Consider the following 14454-nt stretch of genomic DNA (forward strand, 5'->3'; position numbering starts at 1 on the left):
ACTTTCTATGACCTTCTGGTCTCTAGTGAAAACTAAAGACTCCTCTCCAGAAAAAAACATTTGGTTTCCAATGAGGCCTGGAATCTCATTCTTGACCCGGGGAGGGGAATTTTTGCAGGACTCCCTGGCCCTCCGTTGGGGCCTCTTGTCTCTCTCTAGGGTGGAGTCCAGGAGGCGGGGCTGCGGGCCTCCTTATCTCTAGAGCCGGCCCTGGCTCTCTGGCGCGCGGCCCGTTAGTCCGGGCTTTTTGCCATGGGGTCGCTGTTCCCCCTGTCGCTGCTGCTTTTTTTGGCGGCCGCCTACCCGGGAGTTGGGTGTGCGCTGGGACGCCGGATTAAGCGGGCGCAAGGCCCCAAGGGTAGCCCTCTCGCGCCCTCGGGGACCTCAGTGCCCTTCTGGGTGCGCATGAGCCCGGAATTTGTGGCTGTGCCGCCGGGGAGGGAAGTGTGGCTCAATTGCAGCAACAGCTGTCCCCAGCCGCAGAATTCCAGCCTCCGCACTCGGCTGCGGCAGGGCAAGACGCTCAGAGGGCCGGGTTGGGTGTATTACCAGCTGCTCGACGTGAGGGCCTGGAGCTCCCAAGCGCACTGCCTCGTCACCTGCGCAGGAAAAACACGCTGGGCCATCACCAGGATCACCGCCTACAGTGAGGGACAGGGGCTTGGTCCCGGCTGGGGTGAGGGGAGGGGGCTGGAAGAGGTGGGGGGAGGGTAGTTGGCAGTCAGCTCTTTAGGGAGCGCCCGCGGACCTCACGCAGAGGCTCCCCCTTGCCTTAGAACCGCCCCACAGAGTGATTTTGGAGCCTCCGGTCTTAAAGGGCAGGAAATACACTTTGCGCTGCCACGTGACGCACGTGTTCCCGGTGGGCCACTTGGTGGTGACCCTGAGGCTTGGCGGCCGGGTCATCTATTCCGAAAGCCTGGAGCGCTACACCCACCAGGATCTGGCCAACGTGACCCTGACCTACGAGTTTCCTGCTGGACCCCGCGACTTCTGGAAGCCCGTGATCTGCCACACGCGCCTCAATCTCGAAGGCCTGGTGGTCCGCAACAGCTCGGCACCCATTACACTGATGCTCGGTGAGGCACCTCTGTAACCCTGGGGGCTAGGAGGAAGGGGGCAGAGAGAGTTATGACCCCGAGAGGGTGCACAGACCAGGCGTGAGCTCCACGCGGGTCGACAGACCTCCCTGTGTTCCGTTCCTAATTCTCGCCTCCTGCTCCCAGCTTGGAGCCCCGCGCCCACAGCTTTGGCCTCCGTTTCCATCGCTGCCCTTGTGGGAATCCTCCTCGCTGTGGGCTCTGTGTACCTGTGCAAGTGCCTATCTATGAAATCCCAGGCATAAAGGGGGATGTTCTAAGCCGGCTGAGCAAGACAAAAGAGGAATATGGAACCATTTGGGGAATCGGCCCGACATGGTGGCTGACGCCTGCAATCCCAGCACTTTGGGAGGCCGAGGCAGGAGAATCGCTTGAGCCCAGGAGTTCGAGACCAGCCTGGACAACATAGTGAGACCCCGTCTACGCAAAAAATACAAAAATTAGCCGGGTGTGGTGGCCAGCACCTGTGGTCCCAGCTACCCGGGAGGCTGAGTTGGGAGGATCGCTTGAGCCCTGAAAGTCGAGGTTGCAGTGAGCCTTGATGGTACCACTGCACTCCAGCCTGGGGTACAGAGCAAGACCCTATCTCCAAAAATAAAATAAAAATAAAAATAAATATTGGCGGGGGAACCCTCCAGAATCAATAAAGACTTCCTTAACCAGCCTCTGTCCTGTGACCTAGGGGTCCACATTACTGCCATTCTTCGGGGGAACCTTTTTTTTTTTTTTTTCCTATCACTTTCTCCAAGTTCCTCGTCTCCCTGGGGGCACCTGAGGTTTCCTCACTCAGGGCCCACCTGGGGTCCCGAAGCCCCAGACTTTGTGTATCCCTAGCAGGTGTCACAGAAACCTCTCCTTCTGCTGGCATCATCAAGTGGGATCAGCGTCGGTCCAGGAGGGCCACGGGCAGGGGCAGAGTGGGGTTCATGGTATGGCTTTCCTGATTGGCCCCGCCGCCACCACGCGGCAGCTCTGATCGGATGTTAAGTTTCCTATCCTAGCCCCACCTTCAGACCCTGTGCTTTCCTGGAGGCCAAACAACTGTGGAGCGAGAACTCATCTCCAAAATAACTTACCACGCTGGGGTGACACCACGAATGGTCGGGAGGGGAGGGTCCCATGGACATATTGAAGGACATGAATACGCAGAAGAGGTATCCATGTAGTGGCAGCCGGGAAGGAGTGATCAGATGTCCACATGGAATATCACAAACTCGAATTCTGAAGATGTCCTGGTAGTCACCCGGCCAGATGAGCACGTGGAGTTGGGGGGGGTGTCAAAGCTTGGGGCCCGGATGCGGAGTCAAAAGTTTCACCCTTGGTCCCCCGTTCTTGCATGGAGGTCCAGGGCCCCCGCCCACCGAGCAGAAGGCGGACTCAGGGGCGCTCCAGGGTGGCTTGAGCTCACACACGCTGAGTAGACACGTGCCCGCTGCACCCTGGGTAAATACAGATCCGGAGCCGAGAGGATTCTAATTTAGACGCCCGCGAACGCTGCGCGCACGCACACGTGTCCTCGGCTCGCTGGCACTTTCGTCCCGCCCCCTCCGTCGCCTGCCGGGGCTGACCTGGAGGGGGGTTTAGGGGTGTGGCTCCGCGGGGTCAAAAGGAGAAGGATCGGTGAGAGAGACATCCCCACACCCTCCCCCAGAACTGTCCTTTCCCCATCCAGTGCCTCCCAAATCTCTCTGAGTCCCCAAATGCATCCCCGCCCTAAGGGGGGCTGGTGGGAGGAGCTACATGTGGGGGCGGAGCTCGGAGTCCAACTCATTATCATGGCATCTCAGCCAGGGCTGGGGTAGCGGTTTGGAAAGGGCAACCCAGCATCCCCCGATCCCAGAGTCGCGGCCGGGGATGACGCGGGAGAGCGTGGTCGCCCCCGGAAGGCTCCGGGCCATCATGCCGGCCTCCACGTAGACCCCGGGGGTCGCTCGCTCCTGCCAGCTGGCCTTCACTAAGGCCTGCAGCTTAACGCAAGCTCGCCTCCCGCCCCCCCACCGCCTCTGCCGCCGCCCCCTCCTTGGAAACCAAGTTACCAACGTTAAACCAATCCCCGAGCGCAACTCTGCCTCCCCCACACCCCACCCGCCGCGCCGCGCGGAGCCGTCCTCTAGCCCAGCTCCTCGGCTCGCGCTCCCCTCGCCTCCTGTGCTTTCCCCGCCGCGGCGATGCCAGGGCCTTCGCCAGGGCTGCGCCGGGCGCTACTCTGCCTCTGGGCTGCTCTGGGCCTGGGGCTCTTCGGCCTCTCAGGTAAGAGTCCCCCTCTGGCTCGGGGTGGACAGGGCGGGGGCGGAGTCCCTGGACCTGGGAAGCAGCCTCCTGTCCCTCCCAGCTCCGCCCTCGCCTCGCTCTCACGCCTCTGCCCCCACCTCGAGCCTGAGTCTTCTCCCCTTCCCCCTCCTCCCCAACACACACCCGAGCCCCAGCTTCCCGACTCCTCGATCGCCCCTACCCGCTTCGAGATCCTAGGTGTTCTTCCTCACCCAACCCTTCGCCCTGGAGACCCAGTGTCTCTCCTGTCCCCTCCCCGGGTACCTTCTCACGCTCTGCTGTGCACCATGGTCCACGAACTGGCATCTTCCCCACTCGCGGTCCGCGAAGACTCCATCTCTCCAACTACCGTGACTCAGAGGCGCTGTTCCCGCTCCACCCAGAGCCCTGGCAACCGGGTCCCTCAGCTGTTCCCGCGGTTCCTTCCATGAGCCCAGCCCTGCGTCCCGACTCCGTGTTCTTCACCAGGTGTAGGGTCCTTCCTGATCCTTGACCCAGCCTCGTCTCTCCTTTGCTCTTGCCGCAAACGCACTCTCCTCGTATCCCGGCATTCTGCCAGGACCCTGAGAATCTGTTCATCTCCCATCCCTCACCCGGGGTCCCCTTCTCTCAGCCTTGCTGTGTTCATCGGAGACCCCACCTTTCCTCTCCTCTACCCCCTCCCCCATGCTTTCCCGCCGCTCCATCGGCGCTTTGGAGACCAGGGCTCTCTGCTACCACGTCCCAGAGACACCCTCGAGGTTTAGACTCTGGAAGCGCGCCTTTAAACAGGAGGCCTGGGCAGGACGCGGGACGCTTGGGTTCTTTCCCCGGCTGCAGCCTCTCCTCCTCCTCCCCGCCCTCCGAGAATCCTTGACTCGACATAGGGGCGCTAAGATGTCAGGGAGTTGGCTCCCCAGGCTGAGCCCGCGTTTCCCTGGGCAGCGGTCTCGCAGGAGCCCTTCTGGGCGGACCTGCAGCCCCGCGTGGCGTTCGTGGAGCGCGGGGGCTCGCTGTGGCTGAATTGCAGCACCAACTGCCCTCGGCCGGAGCGCGGTGGACTGGAGACCTCGCTGCGCCGAAACGGGACCCAGAGGGGTTTGCGTTGGTTGGCGCGGCAGCTGGTGGACATTCGCGAGCCGGAGACCCAGCCCGTCTGCTTCTTCCGCTGCGCGCGGCGCACACTACAGGCGCGTGGGCTCATTCGCACTTTCCGTGAGTTCTGGGTGGCCACGCGCGTACTCCACTACTTTCCCTCCCTCCCAGGCCCAGCCCCCTGGGTCCCAGGGTCCTCCCCTTCATGCCCCACCTTCTGTATCCCACCCCCTCCCCTGGGTTCCAAGTTCCGGCGTTCCAAGAGCGGCGGGCTCTTCCCCCTTGCAGAGCGACCAGATCGCGTAGAGCTGATGCCGCTGCCTCCCTGGCAGCCGGTGGGCGAGAACTTCACCCTGAGTTGTAGGGTTCCCGGCGCCGGGCCCCGTGCGAGCCTCACTCTGACCCTGCTGCGGGGCGCCCAGGAACTGATCCGCCGCAGTTTCGCCGGCGAACCACCCCGAGCGCGGGGCGCGGTGCTCACAGCCACGGTACTGGCTCGGAGGGAGGATCATGGGGCCAATTTCTCGTGTCGCGCGGAGCTGGACCTGCGACCTCACGGCCTGGGACTGTTTGAAAACAGCTCGGCCCCCAGAGAGCTCCGAACCTTCTGTGAGTGGGTGTGGGGAGGAGATGGGAACCAAGTGGGGTCGGGTCGGTGTTTAGGAGGTTTAGAGGCAGATACATCTGAATGCTGGTCCTGACTTCAACCCTCACGGGCTGAGCTGTTGCCCCCTCCGTGCCTTGAGGATGATAATACGATAAGATAGTGCATGTCAAGTGCTTAGGACATATTGAGTGCTCGGAACACAGTTCGTTCAAACTTGGTTCTTCGAACCCTAGCCCTGTCTCCGGATCCCCCGCGCCTCACTGCTCCCCGGCTCTTGGAAGTTGGCTCGGAAAGGCCGGTGAGCTGCGCTCTGGACGGACTGTTTCCAGCCTCAGAGGCCAGGGTCTACCTCGCACTGGGGGACCAGAATCTGAGTCCTGATGTCACCCTCGACGGGGACGCACTCGTGGCCACTGCCACAGCCACAGCTAGTGCAGAGCAGGAGGGTGCCAGGCAGCTGGTCTGCAACGTCAGCCTGGGGGGCGAAGACCGGGAGACCCGGGAGAACGTGACCATCTACAGTAAGAAGGGAGGCGGGTCTCCGCGGCTCGGAGGTGGGACCAGAGGAACGCGAAGGCGGGGCGAAGAGTGGGCGGACCTCAGTACCGGAACAGGCGAGGCCCCAGTGTCCCGAGGGGGCGGGGCAGGTGGGGGCGGAGACGTAATCACTGGGGAGGAGGAGCCTGTACAGCCTGAGAGGCGGGGCGCGGTACCCTAGTTCCATCTCAACACCCCAGGATTCAGGCAGATAAGGGGCGGGCCTTGACCGGCGGGTGGGACGTGGTCAGTATACTCCGACTAAACGCTCCGCCCCCAGGCTTCCCGGCACCACTCCTGACCCTGAGCGAACCTAGCGTCTCCGAGGGGCAGATGGTGACAGTAACCTGTGCAGCCGTGGCCCAAGCCCTGGTCACACTGGAGGGAGTTCCAGCCGCGGTCCCGGGGCAGCCCGCCCAACTTCAGCTAAATGCCACCGAGAACGACGACAGGCGCAACTTCTTCTGCGACGCCACCCTAGACGTGGACGGGGAGACCCTGATCAAGAACAGGAGCGCAGAGCTTCGCGTCCTATGTGAGTTGTTGATAACCCCTCGCCCCACACCTCCTGGTGATTTCCAAGGACCCGCCTGCTCCCTGGCCATGTCGTGGAGGCGGGGCCATTTCTCACGGTCCACGTCTAAGCCTCTGTAACCCCACGCCCTGCCCGCAGACGCCCCCCGGCTGGACGATTCGGACTGCCCCAGGAGCTGGACGTGGCCCGAGGGCCCAGAGCAGACGCTGCGCTGCGAGGCCCGCGGGAACCCAGAACCCTCAGTGCACTGTGCGCGCTCCGACGGCGGGGCCGTGCTGGCTCTGGGCCTGCTGGGTCCGATCACTCGGGCGCTCTCAGGCACTTACCGCTGCAAGGCGGCCAATGATCAGGGCGAGGCGGTCAAGGACGTGACGCTGACGGTGGAGTGTGAGTGGGGGTGCGCAGGGTGCATCTCTATCTGGTTCAGAATCTGGAGGGTGGCCAGCCTCCAGGGAAGAGTAGGAGTAGGGTATGAGGTGTCCCTTTGGGTGGGGTTTGGGGAAAGGGAAGAGGCTGGTTAGTGGGGTTGGGAATAGATCTTGGAGGATGGAAGAGACCGGGCGGGCGTGTCCCTAGCCCAGGGCGTGGTACGTGGGCGGAGTCTTGGAAAGGCGGGAGGTCCAGAGTGTTAAAATTTTTAGACCGAAAAAGGCGCCCCTGGTGGCTCAGGGAGCTCCCAGACAGAGTGCATGGATCGACTAGCGTGACATCCCTTTGGATTGGCGTCCAAGGGTTGTGCAGGAACAACCCTTAGTGGAAACTTTGAAAGGCCAAGGAAGATCTAGGGACGTCAGACTTGCCCCCAAACCCCAAAGCCAACAATACGCTCCCTCCTCCAGACGCACCAGCGCTGGACAGTGTGGGCTGCCCAGAACGCATTACTTGGCTGGAGGGAACAGAAGCCTCGCTGAGCTGTGTGGCGCACGGGGTACCGCCTCCTGATGTGATCTGCGTGCGCTCTGGAGAGCTCGCTGCAGTCATCGAGGGGCTGTTGCGTGTGACCCGGGAGCATGCAGGCACTTACCGCTGCGAAGCCACCAACCCTCGGGGCTCTGCGGCCAAAAATGTGGCTATCACGGTGGAATGTGAGTAGGGGCACCGCGGAGTGAGGCAGGATCTGTGGGACAACCCCGGCTGGACTTCCTGGCCCCCGTGTGAACCCCTGCAATCCTGTTTCCCAGATGGCCCCAGGTTTGAGGAGCCGAGCTGCCCCAGCAATTGGACATGGGTTGAAGGATCTGGGCACCTGTTTCCCTGTGAGGTCGATGGGAAGCCACAGCCAAGCGTGAAGTGCGTGGGCTCCGGGGACGCCACTGAGGGGGTGCTGCTGCCGCTGGCACCCCCAGACCCTAGTTCCAGAGCTCCCAGAATCCCTAGAGCCCTGGCACCCGGTATCTACGTCTGCAACGCCACCAACCGCCACGGCTCCGTGGCCAAAACAGTCGTCGTGAGCGCGGAGTGTGAGCGAGGCCCAGGCGGGTGGGGAGCGGGGGTGCCCCATGGTCCGGGCACTCTCTGACATCCCCCATGGCTGCTTTGCAGCGCCACCGGAGATGGATGAATCCACCTGCCCAAGTCACCAGACTTGGCTGGAAGGGACTGAGGCTTCGGCGCTGGCCTGCACCGCCCGGGGTCGCCCTTCCCCAGGAGTGCTCTGCTCTCGGGAAGGCACCCCGTGGCCTGAGCAGCAGCGCGTGTCCCGAGAGGACGCGGGCATTTACCACTGTGTGGCCACCAATGCGCATGGCACGGACTCCCGGACCGTCACCGTGGGCGTGGAATGTGAGTGGGGGCAGCACTGGATGGAGGGGACACGGCCTCAGAAGAATGACTCGCAGCAGTGGGAGCATTCAAGGGCACCTCTCCCAGTCCCATTCTAGGGGACAGGGAATTCCAGCCTAAACCAGGGGGTAATGAAAATTCTAGCCAGGCGCGGTGCCTCAGGCCTGTAATCCCAACACTTTGGAAGGTTGAGGCGGATGAATCACTTGAGGCCAGGAGTTCGAGACCAGCCTGGCCAACATGGCGAAAACCCCTCTCTACAAAAATCCAGTCGTGGTGGTGGGTGTCTGTAGTCCCAGCTACTTGGGAGACTGAGGCAGGAGAATCGCTTGAGCCTGGGAGGCGGAGGTTGCAGGGAGCCGAGATCCCTCCACTGTACTCCAGCCTGGGAGACAGAGTGAGACTCTTTCTTAGAAAAAAACAAAAGAAAATTCTAGGGAATAGGAGCACGGCCCTCCTCAATCCTGGATTAGAACACTGGCCTGGGCTTCACCTCCTTCCATTCAGTGAAGAAGGGCGAGGAATTTTAGCCGCAACAGCAGCCTGATTGTCGGGGAAGGAGGCTCTGATAGGAGGCAGGATCCTTTTGTGCCCATCAGAGGCGCGGTGGCCTCACATCGATCGTGGTGGGCCGGAGCAGGGCATTTGATCAGTGGCTGGGCCGGCGCTAAGCCCCACTTCACCTTCTGTGCCCTTCAGACCGGCCGGTGGTGGCCGAACTTGCTGCCTCGCCCCCTGGAGGCGTGCGCCCAGGCGGAAACTTCACCTTGACCTGCCGCGCGGAGGCCTGGCCTCCAGCCCAGATCAGCTGGCGCGCGCCTCCGGGTGCCCTCAACATCGGCCTGTCGAGCAACAACAGCACACTGAGCGTGGCAGGCGCCATGGGAAGCCACGGCGGCGAGTACGAGTGCGCAGCCACCAACGCGCATGGGCGCCACGCGCGGCGCATCACGGTGCGCGTGGCAGGTAAGTGGCAGCTGGGGAGGGGCGGGGCGAGGTATCTGCGAGGGGGCGTGACCTGGGACCTGGGGCGGCCGACCCCGCCTGCCTCCCTCTCAGTCCAGGTAGATGAGACATAAGTGGGGCAGAGTAGAAGTCAAGGGTGTCTGGGCGGGTGGGGCTGTTGATCACACTTTGAGGGGTGGGAGATGGAGGTGGCCGGGGGACTGAATTCAAGGGGAGGGACCCTCCAGGGCTGTCAGTACTGCAGGAAAGGACTTAAAAACTTGGAGTGGATTCTGCGTGGTGGATACTTGACCCAATTCACCCTCCACTGTGGGGAAGATTGGGGAGGGACCAAAGTCATTGGATGATGGAGGGAGGGGTCAAGATCGCCTTCTCTCACTTCCTGAAGCTCCTGGGGCTGGATTCTCTCTGGGGTGGGGAGAACCTGACCTGGTCCTGCCAGTCCTCATTTTCTGGGGGATGGGGAGAGTTGACTTGTCGCTAGAGGGCTAAGTGTGGTCACGGGTTTATGTCACCATGGGCTGAAGTGCGATGCAAATTGAGTCTTGGGTCGCCCTGGCACTGGGAGTGGCCTTCCTGCGTGGGGTCTCTCCCTTCTCCCAAGGCCAGACAGTGAGCTCCCCAGGGCATGAGGACTGACCTCGTGCCTGTGAGGGCGCGGGGGACGGTGGGGGAAGCCCCCGGGAGCTTGGCCACCCTCCGCGAGGGTCTCCACCCCGCAGGTCCGTGGCTGTGGGTCGCCGTGGGAGGCGCGGCGGGGGGCGCGGCGCTGCTGGCCGCGGGGGCCGGCCTGGCCTTCTACGTGCAGTCCACCGCCTGCAAGAAGGGCGAGTACAACGTGCAGGAGGCCGAGAGCTCGGGCGAGGCCGTGTGTCTCAACGGCGCGGGCGGCGGCGCTGGCGGGGCGGCGGGCGCGGAGGGCGGACCCGAGGCGGCGGGGGGCGCGGCCGAGTCGCCGGCGGAGGGCGAGGTCTTCGCCATTCAGCTGACCTCGGCGTGAGCCGGTTCCCCTCTCCCCGCGGGCCGGGGGATGCCCCCCAGACGCACACGGGGGCTTATTTATTGCTTTATTTATTTACTTATTCATTTATTTATGTATTTCAACTCCAAGGGTGTCACCCCCATTTTCTACCCATTCCCCCAATAAAGTTTTTATAAAGGAACTCCCGGTCTCCGCCTCTGTTTCTGCAAGGTGGAACAAGCCCAGGGTTCCAATCGTGACCTCCCGGGTTATTCATTCCAAAAGCGGTTTTTGGAATGAGGGGGCCGGGGATGATGGCTCAGCCTGTAATCTCAGGACTTGTGGGAAGCCCAGGTGGGAGGATCCCTTGCACCCAAGAGTTTCAGACCAGCCTGGGCAACATAGGGAGATTCTACAAAATAATATTTTTTTCAAAAATTGGACAGGGCAGGTCGCGGTGGCTCACGCCTGTCATCCCAGGATTTTGGAAGGCCGAGGCGGGCAGATCACGAGGTCATGAGATCTAGACCATCCTGGCCAATATGGTGAAACCCCGTCTCTACTAAAAATACAAAAAATTAGCTGGGAGTGGTGGCACACGCCTGTAATCCCAGCTACTCGGCAGGCTGAGGCAGGAGAATCGCTTTAACCCCAGAGGCAGAGGTTGCAGTGAACCGAGGTGCAGTGTCTAATATATATATATATTAGACAGGGCCGGGCACGGTGGCTCTCGCTTGTAATCCCAGCACTTTGGGAAGCTAAGGCAGGTGGGTCACTTGAGGTCAGGAGTTCGAGACCACACTGGCCAACAGGGTGAAACTCGTTCTCTCCTAAAAACACAAAAAATTAAGGCCAGGCGCAGTGGCTCACGTCTGTAATCCCAGCACTTTGGGAGGCTGAGGCAGGCGGATCATGAGGTCAGGAGATAGAGACCATCCTGGCTAACACAGTGAAACACCGTCTCTACTAAAAATACAAAAAATTAGCTGGGTGTGGTGGCACATGCCTGTAGTCCTAGCTACTTGGGAGGCTGAGGCAGGAGAATTGCTTTAAGCCCAGAGGCAGAGGTTGCAGAGAGCTGAGATCGCACCACTGCACTCCAACCTGGGCAACCGAGCGAGACTCTGTCTCAAAAAAAAAAAAAAAAAAAAAAAAAAAAAAATTAGCTGGGCTGTAGTGGCACCTGCCCTGTAGTCCCAGCTACTCGTGAGGCTGAGGCAGGAGAATTGCTAGAACACAGGAGGTGGAGATATTGCCATTACACTCCAGTCTTGGCAACAGAACTAGACTCTGCCTCCAAAAAAAAAAAAGTGTTTTTTGAGGGGGCTGGGCATGGTGGCTCAGGCCTCTAATCTCAGGACTCTTGGGAGGCCCAGGTGGGAGGATCCCTTGCACCCACGAGTTTCAGACCAGCCTGGGCAACATAGTGAGACCCTACAAAAAATACGTTTCCGGCCGGGCGCGGTGGCTCAAGCCTGTAATCCCAGCACTTTGGGAGGCCGAGACGGGCGGATCACGAGGTCAGGAGATCGAGACCATCCTGGCTAACATGGTGAAACCCTGTCTCTACTAAAAATACAAAAAACTAGCCGGGCGACGTGGCGGGCACCTGTAGTCCCAGCTACTCGGGAGGCTGAGGCAGGAGAATGGCATGAACTCGGGAGGCGGAGCTTGCAGTGAGCTGAGATCCGGCCACTGCACTCCAGCCTGGGTGGCAGAGCGAAACTCTGTCTCAAAAAAAAAAAAAAAAAAAAAAAAAAAAAGTTTCCAAAAAAAATTCTTTTTTGAAATGGAGTCTTGCTCTGTTACCCAGGCTGGAGTGCTGTGGTGTGATCTCGGCTCACTGCAACCTCTGCCTCCTGGGTTCAAGCAATTCTCCTGCCTTGGCCTCCTGAATAGCTGGGACTATAGGCATGTACCACTATGCCCAGCTAATTTTTGTAGAGATTTAGTAGAGATGCTAAATTAGCCCAGCTAATTTAGTAGAGATGGGGGTTTCACCATGTTGGCCAGGCTGGTCTCGAACTTCTGACCTCAGGCGATCCACCCGCCTTGGTCTCACAAAGTGCTGGGATTACAGCTGTGAGCCACCGCGCCTGGCCTATTTTTCAAAAATTAGCCAGACTTGGTGGTGCATGCCTTAGTCCCAGCTACTTGGGAGGCTGAGGCAGGAGGATCCTTTGAGCCCAGGAGGTCAAGGCCACTTCCAGCTATGATATTGTCATTGTGCTCCAGCCCAGGTGACAGAACAAGACCCTGTCTCTAAAAACAAACAACAAAAAAATCCAAAAACTTTTTTTGAACATCTACTATGTGTCAGGCACAATCTGACGGGGTTTCACCATGTTGGTCAGGCTAGTCTCAAACTCCTGACCTCATGATTTACCCACCTCGGTCTCCCAAAGTGCTGGAATTACAGGCATGAGCCACTGCACCCAGCCAGCTGTCTTTTCTCAGTGTGACCTAGAGCTCGTCCTCTCTCAGTGCCTGTTTTCAGCTCTCTTCACACCCTTAGGCAGGGGTGGGGGCCTCACTCCTTTCTCCTACTTATCTCTTCCGTCCAGCACTGCCCTCTGATCCGGGTCACTCTTGGAGGTGGGAGCTAGGTGCTTCCCCCAGGCCTGATTACTGGCAGAGCTGAGGCCGCCTTGCCAGGATGGGTGGAGGCCCTCTCCATCGCACCTCTGCCCTGAGACCCGGGTGAGACCTTCCTGGGCAGGCACTGGCTGATGCTATGGGTGTCAGCCCTCAGCATGTCCCGCCTGTTAAAGGGTGCACCCCTGCCCCACCCTCAATGCCTCCTTCATCCTGTGTCCATCCATAGTGCCTCAGTTTATCCCCACCTTACCTTTCCACTCAGCCCATCATGATTCAGAACAGACACACACAGGGTATCAGCTGCAACCCCCATTACACGGCACCTTCCCCCCTCATCCCCAACAGCATAAGGCACAACAGCTGGGCCTCCTCCCCACAGCCTCCTCCTCTGCCCCTCCTCCCTCAAAAGTAGGAACACGGAGCCCTAGAGAAGGAAGCCAACCCCATGCAAACACGTAATGAGCAAAGATAAGACGGGGAAATGGCACGAGAGGGCAGGCCCGTGCTCGGTGGTGAGCCAGGGGCCAGGTACAAAACCCAAAAAGGCACCAGCCAGGGGTAGCCCCGGCCACTCACACCACCTCACCTTTTCTGCCTGTGCCCTCCCTGCTGAATGATCGCTCTCCACTCCTACTGACCTCAAAGTCTCTTTCAGAGCCTTCAGATGAGATATTTATTTTAGTAGGTTGGTGCAAAAGTAATTGCTGTTTTTGCCATTGAAAGTAATGGCAAAGGCCGGGCATGGTGGCTCATGCCTGTAATCCCAGCACTTTGGGAAGCCGAGGTGGGCAGATCACGAGGTCAGGAGTTCAAGACCAGTCTGGCTAACATGGTGAAACCCTGTCTCTACTAACAATACAAAAAAAATTAGCCAGACATGGTGGCACATCCCTGTAGTCTCAGCTGCTTGGGAAGCTGAGGCAGAAGAATTGCTTGAACCCTGAAGTGGAGGCTGCAGTGAGCCAAGATCATGCCACTGCACTCCAGCCTGGGCCACAGAGTGAGACTGTCTCGAGAAAAAAAAAAAAAAGAGTAATGGCAAAAACTGCAATTACTTTTTCTTTTTTCTTTTTCTTTTTCTTTTTTTTTTTTTTTTTTGAGACGGAGTCTCAGTCTGTGACCCAGGGTGGAGTGCAGTGGTGCGATCTCAGCTCACTGCAGCCTCTGCCTCCCAAGTTTAAGCAATTCTCTCCTGCCTCAGCCTCCCGATGGGATTACAGGCACCCACCACTATGCTCGGCTAATTTTTGTATCTTTAGCAGAGATGAGGTTTCACCATGTTTGCCAGCCTGGTCTCGAATTCCTGATCCACCCACCTTGGCTTCCCAAAGTGCTGGGATTACAGGCAGGCATGAGCCACGGTGCCTGACCTTTTTTTTTTTTTTTTTTTTTGAGACAGAGTCTCACTTTGACACCCAGGCTGGAGTGCAAAAGCAGGATCTCACTGCAGCCTCCGCCTCCCGGGTTCAAGCGATTCTTCCACCTTAGCCTCCTGAGTAACTGGGATTACAGGCACACGCCACCCCGCCTGCCTAATTTTTGTATTTTTGGTAGACAGGGGGTTTCATCACATTAGCCACGCTAGCCTCGAACTCCTGACCTCAAGGGATTCACCCACCTCACCACAGGGTGAGAGTGGGAATGTCTATTTTATTTTTTGGAGACAGGGTCTCACTCTGTTGCTCAGGCTGCAGTACAGTGGCGCGATCATGGCTCACTGCAGCCTCAACTTCCCAGGCTCAAGTGATCCTCCCACCTCAGCCTTCCAAGCAGCTGGGACTATAGGTGCATGCCACCACATCTGGCTAATTTTTACATTTTTGGTAGAAACAGGGTTTCACCATGTTGCCCAGGCTGGTCTTGAACTCCTGGGTTCAGGTGATCTCGCTGCCTTGGGCTCCCAAAGTGCTTGGATTACAGGTGTGAGCCTGTGAGCCACACCTGGCCTATTTTATTTATTTATTTATTTTAATTTATTTTATTTTGAGACGGAGTCTTGCTCTGTCGCCCAGGCTGGAGTGCA

At 59.2% G+C, this 14454-nt stretch overlaps 2 protein-coding genes across 2 annotated transcripts; both read left to right on the plus strand.

Moving 5' to 3' along the window:
• The first annotated feature begins 103 nt into the window (after positions 1-103).
• On the plus strand, positions 104-1762 carry ICAM4 (intercellular adhesion molecule 4 (Landsteiner-Wiener blood group)). Its single transcript, XM_010373778.2, has 3 exons — positions 104-646; positions 777-1079; positions 1227-1762. Exons 1-3 carry the CDS (start codon positions 253-255, stop codon positions 1343-1345), a joined length of 816 nt encoding a protein of 271 aa, XP_010372080.1. The 5' UTR covers positions 104-252; the 3' UTR covers positions 1346-1762.
• A 1506-nt stretch (positions 1763-3268) lies between these two features.
• ICAM5 (intercellular adhesion molecule 5) lies at positions 3269-10035 on the plus strand. The gene is made up of 11 exons (XM_030935089.1): positions 3269-3350; positions 4296-4565; positions 4734-5054; positions 5286-5573; positions 5870-6124; positions 6263-6511; positions 6964-7209; positions 7306-7584; positions 7667-7906; positions 8606-8872; positions 9595-10035. The coding sequence occupies exons 1-11, from the start codon at positions 3269-3271 to the stop codon at positions 9870-9872; spliced, it is 2775 nt and encodes a 924-aa protein (XP_030790949.1). The 3' UTR covers positions 9873-10035.
• The last annotated feature ends 4419 nt before the right edge of the window (positions 10036-14454 follow it).

This window comes from Rhinopithecus roxellana, chromosome 8 (assembly GCF_007565055.1).
Source record: "Rhinopithecus roxellana isolate Shanxi Qingling chromosome 8, ASM756505v1, whole genome shotgun sequence".
Taxonomy (NCBI): Eukaryota; Metazoa; Chordata; class Mammalia; order Primates; family Cercopithecidae; genus Rhinopithecus; species Rhinopithecus roxellana.